This window comes from Hoplias malabaricus, chromosome 10 (assembly GCF_029633855.1).
Source record: "Hoplias malabaricus isolate fHopMal1 chromosome 10, fHopMal1.hap1, whole genome shotgun sequence".
Taxonomy (NCBI): domain Eukaryota; kingdom Metazoa; phylum Chordata; class Actinopteri; order Characiformes; family Erythrinidae; genus Hoplias; species Hoplias malabaricus.
The window spans coordinates 18851407-18872904 of record NC_089809.1 but is presented as its reverse complement, the minus strand read 5'-3'; the positions used below and the strand labels follow the sequence as shown (position 1 = coordinate 18872904).

General features: G+C 39.9%; 1 protein-coding gene across 1 annotated transcript; it reads left to right on the top strand.

Annotated features, from left to right (window-relative positions):
• Positions 1-862: 862 nt before the first annotated feature.
• cdk13 (cyclin dependent kinase 13) lies at positions 863-17327 on the top strand. The gene is made up of 14 exons (XM_066682714.1): positions 863-2650; positions 4769-5320; positions 5587-5751; positions 5978-6117; positions 6296-6466; positions 6949-7138; positions 7378-7434; positions 7555-7656; positions 7764-7841; positions 9773-9889; positions 10728-10859; positions 10954-11147; positions 13987-14505; positions 14767-17327. Exons 1-14 carry the CDS (start codon positions 1596-1598, stop codon positions 15471-15473), a joined length of 4179 nt encoding a protein of 1392 aa, XP_066538811.1. The 5' UTR covers positions 863-1595; the 3' UTR covers positions 15474-17327.
• The last annotated feature ends 4171 nt before the right edge of the window (positions 17328-21498 follow it).

Below are 21498 nucleotides of genomic sequence, written 5' to 3'. Positions count from 1 at the left end.
GCTATGAAGAACAAGGTCTCATAAATTCATGTTCAGAAATTATCGAATTACCTCATTTTAATTCACATATAAGAAATCACACAGCAGCTTCAATAACGTTCATTCTGATTTGCCCTCTGGCGTCACCAAGGCATTTTTTGTTAGAAACCCTTTTGCTTCTTCCTTTTCTGCACCTCTCTCCCTCAAGTTGTAACATTTGTAGTCTCCAAGGTGGGGTCAGGGCAGCTCTGAGGGAGATGTTGCACACAGACAAGAAATCTTATCATTTAATTTGGTCTGATTGAAATGATTGGACATACTTTTTAAGTTTGTGGACTATATGGAAAAGAAAAAAATATGTATGTTGTCAGAATATGTTTTACTACTCAGGATGTAAAGATTATAAGGAAACATCAAACTGTTTTCAAAGTAATATCACCTAACCTACCTTTAGTAAAAAAAGATGGGTTTAATGGGTTTAGCTGAAAATGGTTTAGGGTGTACTTTTATAAAGTGTAAGAATATTCAAGTGGGTTCAGAAGATAATTAATATAGGGAGCTACATAGTAAGACAGGGAATGAGATAATTAAGGGCAATATGAAGCATTAAGGGCTGCACAGAATTGCTTAGATAATTTAGAATTAATGTGTTTCTTATTATAATTATGCAAAGTATTCATGTATGTAGTCACTTATTCGTCTTATTTCTGTGCTCATGTTTTAAGCTAAGGTCTCTGCACGCCTTGTGCATACGTCGCTAGCGGAAGGGTAAAGAAGAGAGTATGAAAAGAGCTTATTACTCATTACTGTTAAAAGGCTGGATGTCACGTTTTATTCCAGTCTCTCGATGCGCCCCCTGCTGGAGGAGCAGTTACTGACCCCAGCAGCTCCAGTCTCTGAGGCCTTTCACTGAAACTACAGGCCCAACATCACACGCACATGAGGGGAGATATCAGTCTCTGCTTTCGCCAAATATTATATCAGCTTTAGTTAAGAGCAGGCTACAAATAATAAGCAGGTGCCTTATCGCCTCACAGAACTAAAAGAGATCTCGCAATTCGTCGATGTTTCATCGTACGAGTTGAATATAAATATTTCTCCACGCCGCGTGTGTTGAATGTGCTGATACTATCCGGTCAGAACAGAGAAGCTAACGTGCTAACATGCTAACGTGCTACTTCCTCGTCAGTGAGAGTCGGTGTTGAGGGCAGAAGTTTTTCACTGTGGGATTATATAATTTAAATCTTTAATCTCTTTAGGAATCTCTTTCCCTGAGAAGGTCTGATGTCGGCTTTGACGATGTGTCTCTCCAGCTGCTGAACACACACCTGGATAGCAGTAAAATAATCGGAGAGGAGTATGGAGGGCGGCTTGGAGACGGGACTGAAGTTAGCGCTCTGCGCGGATTAGGACACGCTTCAGACTCTGCGCTTTTTATTTCATTTTATCGGACTTTGTTCCCTGGATTAATTTTGTTCAATGAAGTGCGTTTGGTAGGAATGGAACAAGGCTAGAGTCGCTAAGAGGGTCACGGGCTGCGTTTAGCTTCGCTAACGCTTTCCAACCGAGTCCCTTTCAAATGTTTTGCTTTGTCTGGTCCTCCATCCTCGTTTTAAATGCCTAACCTGGAGAACCCTCACGACGGCCGGGGAGGAAGGAGCCCCTTGAGCCCGAGCTTCAGCCTCCAGCGGACGCAGCAGAGACGCGGAAAGCCGGCTTCGAGTCAGCGGGAGCGGCGCCGGGAGAAGCGGCGCTCCGCGGCATCCTCACGACGACGTAAGAGGCACAAGCGCGCGAAGGAGCGGGAGCAGTGGCCCGCGGCTTCGGAAAGTAGCGAGCGGCGGCTGTTCGAATTCGACCAGGATGGGGACGATCTCCGGGCGCTTGTGGAGTATGACGACGTGAGTTCGCAGTCCGAGCGCTTCTCCGGTAGTCCTTCTTCACCTCGGACACAGCGGCTGAGTGAAGCCGAGCTCCAGGAAAGCTGTGGCGCGGATAACTTTGCAGCTGCGCCGCTGGAAGGAAGGAGGCCGCGGAGGGACGCCGAAAGCTCGCGTACAGCAAAGCGGGACGAGAGAGGTTCCTCGGCCGAGAAGAGAGCCACGGGAGACCGGGAGTCTAAAAGAAAGGAGTCTTCCAGTCGCGATAGGGCGAGGAATCATGACAGCAACGGCCGAAAGCTCTCGGTGGATAATAATAAGCGGCGCAGAAGGTCGGATAAGAAGGATAAGGATAAAAAAGAGGCACCGCAGGCGTACAGAGACGAGCGTGACGAGCTACGGGCCTATAGAAGGAGCCCTGGCTTCAAAGCCGACAGTCCGTACGGAGGGTCCCACTCCTACGGCGGCTATCAGTCTCCCACTTACTCCCAGCCCATCTCCAGGAAAAGCCCCAGCTACAGTAGTAAGAGGCTGTCGCCCAACTCCTCCTACTACGGCCGCGACGCCGAGCTGTACGGCTCCTACGGAGCGAACAAGTCCCCCGGCTCGCACTCTTACTCCACCGCCAAGAAGAAGCGCTCTCCGGGCAGCCCGTATACGTGGCGCCGCTCCCCGAGCTACGGTCGCCCGAGCCCGGCCTACGAGCAGTGGGAGCCCTCCAGCAGTCCACACGGCCGACGTAGGTCGAGGAGCCCCTACCGCAAGTCCCCGAGTCCGAGCCCCGATCTGAGGTATGGTACACCGGTCAAAGAAGACAAAAAAGTAATGCTTATGAAGTTTTGACAACCAGATTACATTAGTCTATATGCTGTGAATTTTCAAGGTGAAAAAAAAAAATTTGGAACCCCTTCTGTATATTTACTTGGCTGAATGTTTTTGAACTACAACGAGTATTCCCTCTTGTGTGCTGTATAAAATTAAGACTGTACGATGATATGATTCCCTTTTGGTATTGACAGGTATTTGAAACTAAAACATGTCGATATTTAGACACGGAAGTTTTACCAATATTTCAAACTGATGGCACTTCACCTTGTTGCATTGCTATCTCTGCAGAAGTTAGAATTATACAGTCTAAAATTTCATCCATTTAGTCCCAATTTCCTCATTTTTTAATGTTTGTGTAGGTGTAAAAATGGAAAATGTTACACAACAACATCAGACCAAAGCTCCAGTTTCAGTTACCATTTTAAAAATGTTCTTAAAAGAATTTCACAGAAAATACTGCATCTAGACAAAGACACTTTTGTGCATTCGCATGGTTCAGAGTGTTGATGGTTGTGTGTGTCTTTTAAAAAAATTATAAGCCAGGTTTGTTTTTAGGGGTTATTTGTTTAAAAAAAAGAGTCCACTTAATCTGTGACTACTTCAGTATCATACAAACAGTGAAGTGTTTTTTCAGTTTTGTTCACTTCACTGGTGTTTATTAATCAACAAAGCAACAGTAGATTGAGTGACTAAACTATGGTGTAATTTATCTTGTAATGACATTTTTGTCAGATAGCTCTACAGGCCTCTGAGTAGCACTTTGCCTTTAAGTGTGATTATAAATTCTTTGAGCCATACAAACCTGCTACTGACATACCTGTGTGCAATGTGCACTACTTTATGAACTCTGACCTGTTTGAGTTTCAGTGTATTGAGCAGTCACACACGTGGCCTAAAGGGCTGTGCTGGAATGAACAGGGCTTTATGGAGTAGGAACGCACAGTATGGCTAAAATGTAATGTCACATTATTTGGAATGCTTGATCACATTACAGAAAAAAATTTTAACCGGGTATTTTTCTGTCTAAAATTTTATTGTAAATGCACCAGTTGTACTTCATCTTAAAATATAATAAGAATACTATTGTTATTTTATATTGTTATTCTTTAAAGCCCCCATCCACTGATTTTCATAATTATCTTTTGACATATGTTGGTGATGATTATTTTTATGATATGGCACAGAAAAAAAACGATGGAAGCTTATTTGGGTCTTAATTGGAACGTCATGTAACATTAGATATGCTGGGGGAAAAACAGTCAAAGGTAGTAATGTGTTTACATCAGTTTGATACTGGTATTGCTTAATACTGTTTTTACACACATTTTAGGACAACAGCAGCATTGATCATACAACATAGGGCTTTTGTTGCTTGGATGTTGTTGCGACTACAGTGCTGAGGTTCAGTCAGTGTTGTTAACAATAATCACATTTCTGTCACATTGCCATTGACTTAAGTTTTTGGAGGTGGAAGAATGTTCTCATGATCATAAGATGGTGCCCAGTATGCTAAGATGGTGCTAGAGACACATACTGTATACACCACAGAGCAAATACAAAGGAAAAGAATAGGCACTCGTGCTAATCAAGCCATTCAGATCCTGTGCTGCCTCCATACACCATCTCTGTGTCACTACCCTGATGGGTGGCTTTTTTATATTTAATTTTTTTTGTCATAATGTTTTCATTTATGATTGTTTAGTAATTGAGCTAACAAGCTTGTATGTAGGCTTAGTCCAGTCAATGACATTTTAAAAACCTATCATCTGAAAAACATTGCGATGTTTCATGTGAGCTGCTTTGTTTATATGTTCCTTTTGAGTATAGGAAATCCAGCTTGTGCATATACTAATCTTGTGATTTAGTTTAAAAATGCACCATCTGTTTTGTACACCTAATATTAGGCTGTGACATTTTTCTGCAGTTTCCTTTTGAACTGTTTATGAGAAAGATGTTGACTCTTTTTTGAAAATCTTTAGAATAGTTTAATTTACAACCGTTATTTATCATTATTTTGTTTGATGATAAGTTTTATTTGAATAAGTAATTATTAATTATTTTCTGCACTGTCTCCTGACCAGGCGCACAGGGAAATCACGGAGCCGCAGCCCATTCTCATCTTCTCGCCACTCGCGCTCACGGAGCCGCCACCGCCATTCACGATCCCGCAGCCGCCAATCCAGCCTCTCCCCCAGCACGCTCACCTTCAAGAGTAGCCTGGCTGCCGAGCTAAGCAAGCAGAAGAGGGCCAAAGCAGCAGAGGCTGCTCGCGTTAAAAGCTCCAGCAATGCCTCCACTCCCACCAAGGGCTCCTCTTCTTCCTCCAGTGCCCCCCAGCCAAGTCCTGTCACCAACCATGCAGTCAAGAAGACACGACCCCCCTCCCCACCTCCCGTGCCTGAGAAAGGCCCCAGAACCCCTGTATCAAGCCAGCCTCAGTCCCCTGTTGAACGCCCTGCCAAGAGCAGCTTGGAGGCCACTCTGCCTAGCAAGGAGGTCAGGATAAAAGAGGAGAAGAGGAAAGGCCAGTCCTCTCAAGGAAAGGAGAAGGAGAGAGGAAATGTTTCTGCATCTTCCTTGTCATCCTTGCCTCTGCCCCCCATCCTCCTAGACCACATTGATGGAGCTGATAGGTCTGTAACGTGGTTTGTTTCCCCCCTCCCTTTTTTCAGTTGCCGTAATGTTTGTAGTTACAGTTAATAGAAGATTGTAGAGCAAAACATATCACAGTACCTGAAGACATTTTGAGAAGACTGAATAATGGTAGCGGTCATTGAGCCACAATGAATGCTTGATAATCATGCATGAGCGGTTATGACTACGTTTTTGCTTTAGCTAGATGACATATTAATTGTGTTAATTGAACTGGTCTCTTTTCCTTTTTTTGTGTATTTTGTAGTTTGAAGGAAACTTTAACACACTCAGGGAAGAAGAAACCAGAAAAGAAAACCCGCCACTTGCTCCATGACCTTCCTCTTCCTCCTGAACTTCCAGGCAGTACTTTAGGCTCACCTCATAGTCCACCAGAAGAGAAAAAGACCCCAACTTTGCGCAGGAGACCTAAGTATGTTATCACAGTTTCCATTATATGCCTGCACATAAGTGTGCCATTTTGATATGGGTAATGAATTACTTTGTTTTGGTTTTTGTCAGAGATATTTCTGAGACAGGTATGGTGTGTAGTCAAGCATGAAATGCACATTTCAGAAAATATTTTGACAATATTTTAGGTTTAAGATTCTAAATTTTGGGAGAAATATGTAACTTTCTTTTTCATGTTTTTTTGGCAGAATATGTGGGCCACGTTTTGGGGAGATTAAAGAGACGGAGATAGACTGGGGCAAGAGATGTGTTGACAAGTTTGAAATCATTGGGATCACGGGAGAAGGTACCTATGGACAGGTTTACAAGGCCAAGGACAAAGACACTGGTAAGTTTATAGAAAAGCTCTCCTCAAACTAAGCACACTGTGTTGCTGATTATTTTACATTGAATTGTTTTAGTAGTTGATTGGTAGCATGGTCTTATGGTTTTAATGTCCTCTGCATTAGGACTCAGAGCATTAACTAGATGTTGAAATGCTACACTTTGTTTTCTGTCTTGTTCAGCTGAAATGGTGGCCCTGAAGAAAGTCAGATTAGACAATGAGAAAGAGGGCTTCCCAATTACGGCTATCAGGGAGATCAAGATCCTGCGGCAGCTCAACCACAAGAGCATCATTAATATGAAGGAAATTGTCACAGACAAAGAGGATGCCCTGGACTTTAAGAATGATAAAGGTATGTTCTGATATTAAGCAATACATTTTTGCAACTCGCTGAGACATGAGTAGGAAGAATTTGTGGATTCTGGTCATTAAAATGATCAGTTTTGTCTTGTTCATAGAATGTGATGCATAGCGCCAATTTTCACAGTAATGCCAATTTATGTAAATGTACAATACCAGGAAAGTTCCTTAAGATGTTTTGGAATGCCACACAGCTGTACTGCTTCTACTATGATGTAGTCAAGATGCGAGTCTATGACCCATGAAAGTGCTTTCTTTTTTTTTCTTTTTTTGGGAAGGTGTGTAGTTTTAACAGACTTTGTGTGAATGAATATTTAGAAAAATGCTGTGACTGGCTATTGTGTAGTGCTATTCATATGTTAGGAAACAAAAACAAATCACTTAAAGCTTATGCCTTTTATTTGCCTTGCACTGGTACTCTAGTTTTAAAGAGCAGTGTAATTAATGTCTTGATTTATGAATCCTGTTTGGCAGGGGCATTTTACTTGGTATTTGAGTATATGGACCATGACCTAATGGGGCTCTTGGAATCTGGTCTGGTTCATTTCAATGAGAGTCACATCAAATCCTTCATGAGGCAGTTGCTGGAGGGCTTGGACTATTGCCACAAGAAAAATTTTCTGCACAGAGACATCAAGTGCTCCAACATTCTGCTCAATAACAAGTCAGTGTGCTTCAAATCATCAAGTATTTTATTTATATATATATATAGTAATGTATATTAGTACTGTGCAAAAGTTTTAGACACCAGAGACTGAGATTTTAAAAGCTATTAATCTGAGCAGCAAGTGTTTTTTTGCTGAACAACAAATAACGCCCAGCATTAGAATCAGATAAATATAATAGACATGCACAAAAATTTGTTAAACATCACTTATTCTAAATATATTTTCTGTGTATTAGGGGGCAAATAAAGCTGGCAGATTTTGGTTTGGCTAGACTCTATAACTCGGAGGAGAGGTGAGTACAGTACTTTATATAATTATTTGTAGCCTTGATTTGACAATGTACAAAGCACTTTGAACACCTAAATCTTTCCTTACATGCACACCTAACTAAGCATATTTCTGTGTCTTCTAGCCGCCCGTACACCAATAAAGTGATCACTCTGTGGTACCGTCCACCTGAGTTGCTGCTTGGAGAAGAACGCTACACACCTGCCATTGATGTGTGGAGCTGCGGGTAAGAGAGTAATGCTCAGTTTCCAGCTGAATATAGATATTGCATGTTCTTTATATTATCAAGTTAGTTAAATTGATTTTGTCTTACAATACCTTCTTTCACTTTAGGTGCATTCTTGGTGAACTCTTCACTAAGAAACCAATTTTTCAGGCCAACCAAGAGCTGGCACAGTTAGAGCTGATTAGGTAAATTAGTCATCTTCCTTTTTTATGTCATAGAAAATTAATATGCAAACACTTTTTCCAGAAAAGTTGGGACATACTGTATTGGGATTTTTTTTTTGGTATCTGGGATTTAAAAAAAAAAAAAAAAGAACATTAATTTAACTGACAGATTTCCAACGTTTTCACTGACTAATTGAGTTTTGTCAATATAAACACATTGTGAATATGATGTCAATTTTTATTTTACTACATCGTTGGAGCACAGGTATTCTCCCTGTGTATGTGTGGGTTTTGGTTTCCCGTGGTGCTTCGGTTTCCTCCCACAGTTCAAAAACACATGTTGGTAGGTGAATTGGTGACTCAAGCGTCCGTAGGTGTGAGAGTGAGTGAGTGTGTATGGCCCTGTGAAGTACTGGTGCCCCCTCCAGGGTGTGTTCCTGCCTTGCACCCAGTGATTCGGGTAGGCTCTGGAGCCACCTTGATCCTGAACTGGATAAGCAGTTGTAGACAATGAATGAATTGTAACACAGCACCTGTCTTCACTTCACACAAAATTTCATGATAAGTGGACTAAGAGAAATACTCCAAAATTACTTTAAACATTTTTACTTTGATGTACGTTGAAATTTAAGAAGGCTTTTCCTTCTGTAAAGTTGCTCTTTTGGGAGATACATTTTTTTGACTGGACAGCGGTGATACGCAAAATGATTGTGAAAAGATTATAGATAATTCATGGCACACAGTTTTGAAGATTTATAAGCAAGTGAGTGTAATAGGAGCATTCTCTAAAGGTTCAGATTTGCATGCAAAAAACTTTGCATAAACTTTTATAAAGAAAACAGATTACAAAGAATTTATAACTTTTATCATCTACCGTATTTAAAAATTGTGAAGTTATTACTTATTCAATAAATTTGAAGATATACCAGGCCGCTGTAAGGCTGGACACCAATGTTGAATGAGAATGACCTTCGGGGTCTAACACATTGCTGCATAAAAAACTCACACTGTGAGTGGTTATATAAATGTAACCACATGGGCTTGGTAGTACTTCAGAAAACTGTTCTCCACCACTGCATCAAGAAATGCAATATAAAAATCAGTTACGCAAGAAGAAATCCAGTTCCATGCAGAACCGCTAATGAGGTTCCAAACGATGGTAGAAACGAGAATTTCTTTCAGTTTGTTTTAAATATAATTGTACAAGGTGTGTTCCGTTCTTATAATGAAAGGGACCATCCTGAATGTTATCTATGATAGGTTCAAAAGCCAATGTCTCAAGTGGTCTGTAGGGTGCAGGGATGACTATGGCTTGGGTGTCTTGAACATATGAGTTATTTTCATTGATGTGGTGGCAAGCATTGGGATTTATTGACAGACAAATTCTGGCAACAAGACTCTATAGTAATCTATAGTTATTTCAGCCAGACAATACCAGGTCATGTTCTACAACAACATGGCAGTGTCCACAAAGATTGTGTGTACTTGATTGGCCTGCCCTTGGTCCAAATCTCCTATATCATGATGTGAATAATCAGGCAGTGATGACCAAATACTCTTGAGCAGCAGAAGTCTTATCTTAAGCAAGAATGGGTAAAAACTCCACTTGCAGAACTGTGACAGTTATCCTTAGCTTCCCAAATGTGAACATACCTCTGGGGTCGTCCCCCCCCACCCTCCTGAGTGTGTTCATCAAATTTAAAAATGTCTTTACAAAACATATTCGGGTTGTTTAGTGAAACATTTAGACAAGCTGTCTTTGTGCTTTTGCCTTTAAAATAAAGCTAAAATGAATAACTCTAGTTAACATAGAGTAACTCTAACATTCTAGTTTTTACTACATTATATAAAATGTCCCAACTATTCTGTAAATGTAGATGCATTTGCCATGTATTTGTATGAATCCTATGGCCTAGTATACTGACATAGTATCTAATCTAATTTCTCCTCAGTCGGATATGTGGCAGTCCTTGTCCTGCTGTGTGGCCAGACGTAATCAAACTGCCATACTTCAACTCAATGAAACCAAAGAAACAGTACAGACGAAGGCTACGTGAAGAATTTGCTTTGTAAGTGCAATATTCCACAATATAATGATATTGTGCTTATTTCATGGGTATAAATTGTGATAGAATAGGGCTATTGACTGGGTTATAAACTGGTAATAAGTGGGAAATTATATGCTAGTATTATGGTAACCATTTCTATTTACCCATAAATCAAAATTTGCTTTCTTAAATTTGACTTATTAATTATTCAGTATATGCCACCAGTAGCAAGTGAATATTATGATTATTACCTAAAACACAGTGCAATAAACCAACTGAAATTAAACGATGATAGTGCTATAAAATACAGACCCAATTCTTTCATCTTATTTCTTGGTTATATTTCTCACATCTGGTAATACCATCTGTTCTTTAGAATAACGATGTGATTGCTGTGGGGTGTGGTTGGTGGAGTGGGTCAAGCTGTTGGTTTTAGTACAGAAGACTAGGTTTCATGTTCTAGTTCAGTTAAAGGACTAGAGTTTCATTCTCTGCTTATTTAAAGCACAGATCAGTAAGAACTGATTACTAGGGACTAGTAACCCTAGAAACTCTAGTCTACCCTGTTTGGGTAAATCACAGATCAGATGTTATTAGCTCATGTAAGATGCAACTACTCTGCATTATCATACTGCACCTGTGTAAAGTTGTGGGTAAATGCAATGATACCTTATTATCCTCTTATTACAAATCTTTAAAGTGCTAACATTAATTAAATTACATTGGTTTCAAATGATAAGAACTTGTGTCTGTAAATTGGCCGAGTCTGCAGTCAAAATGGCAATCTGTTGCTCTGACTGGAAGAAATGTTTTTTCCTCACTGGTAAAAGAAAGATTAATTTGTACCCCTTCTGTTTAGTATTCCTCTGACAGCACTGGATCTATTTGACCACATGTTGGCCCTGGATCCCAGCAAACGCTGCACAGCAGAACAAGCCCTTCTCAGCGATTTCCTGAGAGATGTGGACCCAGCCAAGATGCCCCCACCAGAGTGAGTGCCATCTCATTTACTCTGTTGCAAAACTTCTGTTCTACATATATCCTCAAACTCTCATCCGTTTCTCATTATCTCTCTTTCTTCTCAGTCTCCCTCTTTGGCAGGATTGTCATGAGTTGTGGAGTAAGAAGCGTCGGAGGCAGAAGCAAATGCCTGAGGAACTGACTGCTCCTAAAGCTCCACGAAAAGAACTGGGGCTGGACGACAGCCGCAGTAACACACCTCAGGGTTTCCCTGCTACTGGGGGACTCAAAGGTCCTAGTACTGCTGCTGCCATGTTGGGTAAGCATAATGACCCATGTTCCCAACAGCTCTGTGACACACACCAGTAGGTGTTAAAAGGAACCCTAGCTGGTAAGCCTTAATATGATGGAATTACCTTAAATTAGGAGACACAACACTAGTGTTTTTTTTTTTTTTTTTTTATTATTGATTTTTATTTTTTTGGTAAAAAAATCCCACTATACATATAAAAGGGGCCATTGTGCACACTGGGTAGTGATTTCAAGTGGTTGCAGTAGTAGAGGAGCTACCACTGTATTAAACATATGACTACAGTTCAGCCTTTTCAGAGCCAGAATGCAGTTTTTTTTAAATTACTGCTGACAACACACACCAAAAGAATATAAATGATGACAAACAGAGGCCAGTGGAGATGAAAGAGAGGGTGTAACTTCTGGTGGTGTAGACCTACAGACTGCTGGACTGTCCAGAGTTGTTCTGTAGCTGGCGATTTGTCATATTCTTTCATGACGACTAAGGCTGTACTTTCAGGGTCTGTTAACGAGACAGAAGCAGCTGAAGATATATATGCCTGGAGAGAATTCAGTGTATGTTCCTGTTGCTTTCCACTGTTCTCACTCCAAATTCTAGGGCTTTAGGACTTTTGGGGGAAATTTGTGGGCATTGCATTTTAATCTACATTTAAAACAAACAGCATCAATCTAGTCTCTCAGCAGTTGTGGTCTGTTGAATTAATTGAATTCCTCTGGAGTGAAGCGATGAGAGCAAAGGCTTTTGGTAATTTAGCAGTGTTACCCACACGTGGCTTCTCAAATGCTTCTGTTTTTTTCTTGCAGAAAGCTCTGAAGACTAATCTTTCCTGTGCCCTTCGACTGGAAATATTATATATGTATATTATATCATATACATATATAATAATATTATGTATATTATATATGTATATATAATATATGTATGTTGGACATACAACAACAACAGAATGTGGCCTTATTTCCTTAAGATAACATTCACTGCTTTCAAGTTTAGCGCTGGGCAACCATTTGATGTCATTGCACATCTAATAAAATAGCTGCGCCCATTTGTCAGACGTGCAGAAAAAAAATATATTTGTGTGGGTTTTTATATATATATATATATATATATATATATATATATATATATATATATGTATATATATATATATATACATATATACATCTTAATAACATAGGGTAAATCCATCATATTAAAGGGGAAATGGACAATTCTGGGGAAACACTACTGACCATGTTCAGAACCTCTGCGTCTTTTTAGATGGAATGGAACGTGGCAGGGAGTGACGCAACTGTTGTACATGGCTAAATTTAACCTGTCTGTAAGTTGTTATTCGCTGTTTAAATAACCCAAGGGAATCGAACAATATCCTCATTTTGGTTCATGCTTTTCAATGCTTGGAGTTCTCTCTGTCTATATTTAAAAAAAAAAAAAAAAACAAACAAAAAAAAAACCTTTAGATGCCTTTGCTCTGCCATTTCCTTTTTTAATATAGACACTTGGCCTTCGTAAACACATTACACCAGCTTTGAGCAAGCAAACAGACTGTAGAGCAAGCAAATGGTGCTAGCTAGCAAATCTTCAGAATTTAAGTGCTCAGTCAACATGTAATGTTGTAAAGACATAAAACTTGTTTTTATGGATAGAATAAAACACCACAACAGGGGTTCACAACTATGGAGCTAAATTAGTGACATAAATTTTTGAATATTTGTATTATATTTGTTTGAATATTTAATGTCAGTATTTAATTAAATATTATTTTTATGGAATTTGATAAACTTAATTTTGAGGTGGTTAAATATTAGGATTAAATATTCACATGGACAAAAATTCTGAGTACAAACATTCAGATTTAAAAAATACGGACCAATAAATTCAAGTCAAAATCTTTCCGATTGCAAAAATCCAAATCTAGGCCAGTGGTCAACCAGCGGGCTTCCCAGGAAAAAGCACAGAGAAGAGCGACCACAGTATTAACCAATCACAGTGCCCTCTTCTCAAGGCCACCAATCACAGAGTAGTCTCACACCGTCCCAAATCCTGCCCTGAAACCCAAGTAAATCTTTGAAGTGAGGACTTTAATGACAGTGTAAGCGTAAGCAAAAGGGGCTCAGTATTCAAGTGATGAAGGGGTCAGAAAGTAGAACTGGGACACTTTGTTTCAGCTTCTGCCATGATCATAAGTTTTTTTTTTTTTTTTTTTTTTTTTTCAACAGTGTCTTTGGTTTGGTTTTGAACAGGTGGGATTTTATCATCATAAATTGTCCTGAACTGCATGATGTTTATATTACATCACTATGGCAAATTAAACAGAGCATTTCCCCAAACATTAGCATGTTTTTAAGAAAGACACTCTACAGAAATGACACCAGTTTACATGAGAATATTGTCAGACCATGAATACATTTTATTTAAATGGTGACATTTTTAACGCTACTAAACACAAATACCTCTATTTATTTATCAGAATAAGGTACAGGGCATAGCAGGAAACCTGTTTTTTCTACTTCCATATTTCCATCCATATTTTTTAAATCGGAATATTTCAAGATTCTCAGAAGCTCAAAATTTAAATTTTATCAAATGCCTTACAAAAATAATTAAAATATTCTGACAAATATAAATAAAATATAAAGAATTCAGATTCAAATAATGATGTAATTGTTTCAGCTCCATACACAACAGCTCTGGCCCTGGAATCTTGCTGTGTAGCAGGGTTAGGTAATGACCCTGAGCATTCCTACCAAACTTGATAGTTGAACAGTCCTCATTTAGAGTAACCTCAGCAACTTCACTAGACTTGACTTGTCTCTGGTTCTAAATATCTTATTTGCTCTCTTAGACCCAAAAGGTCCAAATTCACAACTGACCCAGGAGCAGTTGGCAGTGCTTCTGAATCTGCTGCAGTCCAAGAGTGCTCCGGTTGGCTCTGCACAACTTTCCCAGGCCATGGGTTTCAAGATGAACCCTGAAACTCTACAGCAGCTCAGCAAGGCCCTTCTCCCTGCACATGTTGAACCTGACAGACCCCCGGAACCTCCTCTACCTTCTGTTTCCCAGTCAAAGGCCCCTAAACCACCTCAACTCCCGCTGACAGTGGGTGGTGCACCTCGAACGCCACCTGTACCCAAGCCTCCTTCTCCCCCAACCCCTCAACAGCTGGTCAAGCCTGAGGGAGAGTCTTCGGCTGCAGTCACGCAAACCGCTGTCACCATGTTGCTTGCTCAGCTTCTCAAGGTTCAGCAGAGCGCAGATGTACATGGGCCTGAAGGGACAGATGGAAGCATTTCTGCTATTAGTGGGGGTGCTTCTGCACCCCTACTGTCAGCTGAGATTAAACAAACCAGTCCTGTGTCACCAGGTACGTTGTTATCCTTCACATATAGACTGGACCTGTATATAGACTGGAGATCTTTTTTTTTTTTTGTTAGTATACAGCGAACAAATATAATTAATTTGATTAAAGTGATAGGTGATGTGTTGTTTATTATGAAAAACCATTACAGTGATATTCATGCAATACCACTCACCCATAATGTAGGGTTTTTCGTTACATGATAAATAAATAATTAACCAAGGACAAAGGCTTTTTTTGATATTGACTTCAGTTTTTTGTTTTTAGTTACAGATGGGAGTGGATCAACTTCTAGAGCCATGGAGCCACTATCCATCTTACCTCCTGACCAGAGGCCCCCTGAACCTCCAGAACCACCTCCATGTGCAGACCTGGATTACCGTCAAGGTCCTGACACCACAGGAGCTGGAGATGTACCACGACCACCAGAGCCTGAATATCCTCCTCCACCAAGAGGTGCAGAGGGACCCAGCTATGGGGCAGACTATAGCCGGCCACCTCCACCCCCATTTCCCCCTACAGGCTTTGGAGACAGCTACCTCAGCCACATGATGGGAGCAGGAATGACTTCCCATGCCCTGAGGGAGGCTTTCAGCAGCAGTGCCAACGTGTCCACCTCAGCTCCGGTCCCCTCTAAGTCATTTGCTCGTGGAGGTGCAGCAAGTGCTGGAAGTACTGGTGGTGGTTCCGGGGTGGGTAGTGGAAGTATGGTTTTTAGTGGAGACAAGGACCATCGCTTTGAGTACAATCACAGCCCTATACCTGTGGAGGGCACCTCCCATCCCACCAGCATCCATCTGTACAACCCTACTATTGGCCAAAAGGATGGAGGGCCACCTCCCCCTTCCCTACCTCCACCCCCTCCGGGCCAAGCCTGGAGCTCACCCTCCCAGCCCGGGGCCCCACCTCTCCCACTTGGATATGTCCCGCATTTGAACACTGCAGCACTAAGGGGCAGGGGCCTCCCTTACTGATTGACTTCTAAGCCCAGGAGGAATAACTTAGTGATAGACTCATGCCTCAGAAAAGGAAGACTCTAAAAGACAGAAGCAGTTGCTGTCTTTCAAGCCAGCACTGAGTGCACTACAGAGGCACACTTAATTTGTAATAATTCTAAAGATGGGATGCAAGGGGGGGGGGGGGCACAGCAGTTGAAGAATGTGGCTTGACTTACAACTGGAGGGATGAGTTAGAGGAAATGTTTCTTTTTTCCTCGTATACTTTTTATATATTCCCTTCTCTTTGATTTGGTAATCTGTACCACCTGCTGTCTTTTAAATTAAATTTGACCCTTTTTGAGTGCATTTACCATTCACGGTAAGTGTTTTTATTCCCTGTACCTTAGTGTATCCTTTAATTGCATAAGGACAGACTAGTATTAAAACATTTTGCACTACTGAGTAAAGTAGGCAGAAACAAAAGGTCTGAAATGAATGATGTGCTGTATCTGCACAAGATGGAATGACCAGTAATGTAGTTTAATTTGTCTTTTTTTCCTCCTCTCTTTAATTTTGCTAAGTTACTCCACTTTGGTGGCTCATTCAACTTTTCACTGGATGGGCTTTTAAAAAAAGGACTCCAGACAGATAGGCAGCACTTAAGTGATTAGCATCCGTCAAATTGATTTGTCTACTGAACAAACCGAATGGAGCATAGATGTATTTTCTCACCAGTTCCACCAGCCGTTGCCTATAGCCATTGTTAAACGAGACTACAACAAAATACATTTAATCCCGTTACAAAAGAGGAGCTGCAATGTTTTTTTTTTTGTTTTTTTTTTACTAAGATGCTTTTTTTTTTTTTTTTTTTTTTTTTGGGGCAAAGTTTATTAAAGAAATGCCAACGATGTATACATTGGTGTCCTTGTGTAACCCTTCAGAATGACAGCAATTACAAGATTATTTTAACAGGACTTATTGACTGAGAATCTAAAGCCAGTGTGTTCTCCTTTAGCACTCAACAGCCTCATTCTCAGTTGCTACATGGAAGAATTCAGTGCATTTTATACCACTGTTTTCCCAGTGTTTTAGAACACCTGTTATGTACAGTTCAGAACGATCCCTTCAAGAGGGGTGGCCCAGAGTTTACCAGTAGGGAAATAATGAACTACTGACTTTTCCACATAATGTCACAGAGGCTTTTATACCTTGGTGGGATGTATTTCACAAAGCAGGATTTTCTCATTTCAGTCCGATACATTTAACCAATCAAGTTCAGTTATCTGTCTGGCTGAGAAATCTTGCTATTTAAAATAGCCATCTGGTTCAGACTTGATTAATAACCCCTCAGACTCATTCTTTTAAGAGAGCAGGTTGGGGAAAAAAAATCAAACAGATGTAAGCATCACTAAGAGGATCTTAAAATGTTCTCCTTAAATTTAATGTCAGTTGCAACCATTTATTTTTTCCCTATGTACAGAACTTTGTGAAATTGTAGGTTTTATAAAATTTCTTAGCTTGAGAATGCTAATGTCTCTGAACTTTTTTGTTTTTCTTCTTTGTTGTGAGTAGACTGCATTTAGTGTCTGCATAACCATCAATTAAGGGTCAGAGGGACCTTGATTAAGTAGGTGCTTCGACCACAACATTACCTTTTTATACGTTTAAATGTCTCCTATCTCACTGTGAACAGTGGATGATGACAACCACAGCTTACCTTGGTTTTTTTACCAGTATCATGTTTGTTCCAGCTACAAAATGTCTTTAACCTTTAGTCTCAATATGAGAGCTTCAGATTTGCACAACACAAGGTACACCTGCAAAATATTGTTCTTGTGAATGTTCTTGGAAATGTTGTATTTATAGAAAGGGAGGTGCGGTAACTTGCTTGTTAATTCTTTAACCATCAAGTTGGAGTTCTGATGCAAACTAATATTTGACAAAGCTAATATTAGAGGAGATATAACACAGCACATTAGTTTGGAGTTCTTGCTTCAGATGTTAAATAGCTTTTCAAATTAAATGTAAAGTAAGGCCCTGGGGCCTGCTGGGAGCCTAGCGCTGAGTTTGTTTATTTTGCCTGGTCCTGTTCTGTTCTGCATAATTTAGCTTGTTCCCTGGCTCTGAAACACCTCTGAATCTGCTCATTAATTAACAAGCACAAATCCATTCAAATTAAATGACTTCTTTATTACAAAGTAAGCTGGATTAGTTGTGTTGGGCTTTTCCAGGACCTGGGGACTCTCACTGACTTTCATCACAAATATGTTTGGTAAGTCAGTTTTACCAACAAGGGATAGAAATGTTTCCATAATGTATCTAATGTCTAACTTAAGTGTAGCTTGGTAGGGCTAACTTCCAAACCAGGGTGACACAAAGGCATTACAGGCAGTGTCATCACACAGCTTTGGGATCCTGAGTTCAAAACCCACCTTGAGGCAGTGAGGAGTTTGTGTGGGTACCCTCTCTTATTCCAAAAACATGCTGGTAGGTCGGATTGTTTGAGTGAAACTGACCACAGATGTGAATGTGAGTGTGGTGACCTGTGATACACTGGAGATTATTGCTGCCTTGCTCCCAGCCCATCCAGGTAGGCTCCACACCCACTGTGACCCTGAGGAGGATGAAGGGGTGACAGAAGATAAATAAACGAATGAGCATAGTTCACAAGATGAAGCAGCAAATTGTTTTGTATTCTCCGAATGAAGTTTCTGCTCCATGCAGTTGCTCACCACTTAAGGTGAGCACTTGCCACTAGGTGGCAGGCAGAAAATCTCTGATATATTTTGTCATTCTGGAGTAGTTAAAGTAGGGTGACCAGACGTCCTCTTTTACCCGGACATGTCCTCTTTTTCAGACTTAAAAAATGTCCGGGCGGAATTTCACAAACGTGCGTGTGGTTTTGTTTTTCTGGAGCTTACATAGAATTTCGAGAAGTTTCGTTCACAAACTAGTCCCGCCTTCCCCTACTCCGTTTGGGTCGCTTGAGTGAGAAGGGGGCGTGGTGAAGTAGCGTAAAATCTTTTGATTGGACGGTCTGACTGTAGAGCTACCGTTATTGGTCGATAACCTTCTCTGTACACATTTAATTGGTCAGTCTGCACGTCAGTAGTCGTCTACCCCCCCCCCCCCCCCAAACATTCACCATCTCAGATCTGGTCACCCTAGTTACGGTCATTTGACTACATATGTGATGACTGCAGTCGTTAATACCCAGGCATGCACAGTACATGCTTAACCCCAGCAATTTAATTATTAACTTGTTTGCTTAAATGTAATAAAATGTGTATATGTATTACTAATTTTTGCTAAAATCAATTAAACCATGGGCACGGATTGTAAATTGTTCCCTTGAGTTAATTAATACGTGCACATGAATTGTAAATCGTTAACTCAAATGAATATTAATTTTACACGTGGCCCCTCCTGGGCGCTGTACGTTTAAGACCTGGGTGCGGTTTTCTAAAGGCCAGGATCAGGTTAAAAGAGGGATTGCAAAGCTTCAGGAAATTAGGCTCGGGCTTGTAGCTAGGGACAAAAAGATCTGATTCACAGGCTAAATATTGTAGGGGAGTCCTCTCACATCACAAGGCTGTAGTGACCAGTAAATCCACTATGTGTTGACTTACCATGAAAAGAGCTACACAAAGCACATTTGATTTAGTTCCATCTTTGTAGAAGATTTAGTTCTGTCATTATAGAACACTTCCTTAAAAAACATTGTGAATAGAATGGGATGCTCTGTAGTTGCTGCACATGACTTAATAAGCTCAGTCTGCCCATGACGTGTGTCTGGTGGAGGGTTATAACGTAAAGCCTTCCCAGTACAGCAGAGGCTCTCACTGCAAACAAACTCCCTACTCGCAAGTTATCAAAATGGAGGATAGGTATGTCACTGGATGTGGTGCGATCCTTCAAAAACCCCTCTGTTTACTACTGTGTACACATTTCAGGGAATGTGCTGCAATTGGAACATCTTCTGTACTGATGCAGCACAGGATTAAAGAGTTGTACGCCTGAAGGTCTGCCTGTATTTATCATCCTTTAGTAATGAGGCTAATCCTGACAAGTACATTAGTGATTCTATTCCTCTGGAGGAAGAGACAGAAAGGCTGTTACTTTCAATTCTGACCTTCAGCAGTAGGTTCTGTGAAGAGATATGAGGAGCAGTATTTGCATTTCCTTGCTGACCTTTGAGCAGAGGACTTGGTCAAACATGCCTGAAGCATCAGTCAAGCAATCCTCTGGAGCAGATGCAATACCAGTGATTTTGATTTGTAATGTGAAGGTTTTGCCCTGGCTTTTTTATGCAGGGGAAGTTGTAAATCTTTCCACTGGCAGTAAGCATCTGAACAGTTTGTAATATCATCGCTGTATCTCCACCCAATCTAACCAGTCACATTCATCCCGTCCTGTTGGCTGGTAAGAAAATAGCCTTCAGAAAAAAATTTGGGTAATGATTTGGCACATGAACAATGAAAAAAAATGAGAAAAATAAAACTGAAGAATTTAGAAAGAATTCTGAATATACTATATATACAAACTGAGCCTAATATTACAAAACTTTCAGATGCAACTCCTGAATTATCATTTTTTTACAACATTTAGCAAAATGGCGCCCCCTACAGGTTCTGTTCTCGCCTTGCGCCCAGTGATTCCGGCTACAGAACCCATTAACTGGATAAAATAAGCGTTTACAGACAATAAATGAACATTTATTTGAGGTAAATATAAGCTTTTTACTGTAATATATTTTAATATTACCTGATATATCAGAGTATGTCGTAGCTAAAAGCACAACATGGCACTTCATTTGGATGCTACACTGTAGCTCAGAGCTAGGTTTAGGCTTGGGTCAGGATTAAAGTTTAATTTAGGATTAAAGGGGAATTCCATTAGTGTTTCTGCATTTCTGAATAATTAAATGTTCTAAACAAATTAATTCAGTGTTTCATGTTAAATGCTCCTTTAGAAACACTTCTGAATTACATATGGTGGTGGTGAGAGGAACCAGACGTCACCCAGGTGCTTCCTTTTAAAAATGGCATGAAATTGTTTCAAATATAGTTCTTCATAAATGTATTATAAAAATGAATCTAAGTACACGTACTAATTGTTTAAAAAAACGTGTTAAAAACTACTACTTTACTACTATTTTACCATTACAAATTTTCTCATATTGCAACTGTCCAAAGAAAAACACGTATCTCAAAAATAGAAAATTTACAGGAGAAGGAAAAATACCTTTTTAACATTCAATGGAAGTCAATGTAAAATTTTACTTTGAGTAATTCTGTAGAATTTCTATTGGTTCATTCATCATTTCTGTGGTCAAATTATGTAGTGAACTAAAAATGCACAAAATTACAGATGTATGTTTTCCAATATGAAAAATATAAAGTCACATGCAGATTAGTTTATCATTTTGGATAATAACTATGTTGGCTGTATGCTGTATGTGAATTCATTCTATTAAACAATTCTTAAAGAGTCAGTCATCTTCTATACATACAGAAAATAAATTCTTAAGAAATTTGGAAAATCTGTAGACCTATAAGGCCAAGTTTAAGGTTAAAGTATATTGTATGTATATGTACTTTTTAGGCAACCTACCTATAAATCAACTTAATAAACCTACAAAATGTCTTAACTGCACTAAATTGTTACCAGGTGAAATGAAAGGTAAAGATACTCTGAATGTTTAAAACAGTATATAATCAACAATATAACCATCAGAAAAGAATGATAAAAGGAAACATTGGTGTTCTTTGGTTTCTTATTAGATTGGCTTAGGTTTTTGATCATTGTTTATAAAGCAACCTATAAAGCACAATTATTTTGTGGGAGGAGCATGAAAGCCAGAGATTACGAAGACAGCAATGCAACATAGTTTGAAGTTACTGACATTATAAAGCAGTCATTACACTGACGTATACCCGGCTGCTCTCATGTCAGACCATAAACTCTACTGTATATTGTATGAAAATTTCTTAATATATTGACCAATTGAGATGCTTCAACGTAGTTTTACTTTCACCTTATGTTATACATTGTGTTTTTT

What these genes read in the sequence shown, in the direction of transcription:
- cdk13 (XM_066682714.1), top strand. Translation starts at nt 1,596, where the DNA reads ATGCCTAACCTGGAGAACCCTCACGACGGCCGGGGAGGAAGGAGCCCC. An exon ending in ACTTTGCGCAGGAGACCTAA is followed by an intron (nt 5,752 to 5,977) that starts GTATGTTATCAC and finishes TTTTTTTGGCAG; the next exon opens with AATATGTGGGCCACGTTTTG. An exon ending in CTCTATAACTCGGAGGAGAG is followed by an intron (nt 7,435 to 7,554) that starts GTGAGTACAGTA and finishes TGTGTCTTCTAG; the next exon opens with CCGCCCGTACACCAATAAAG.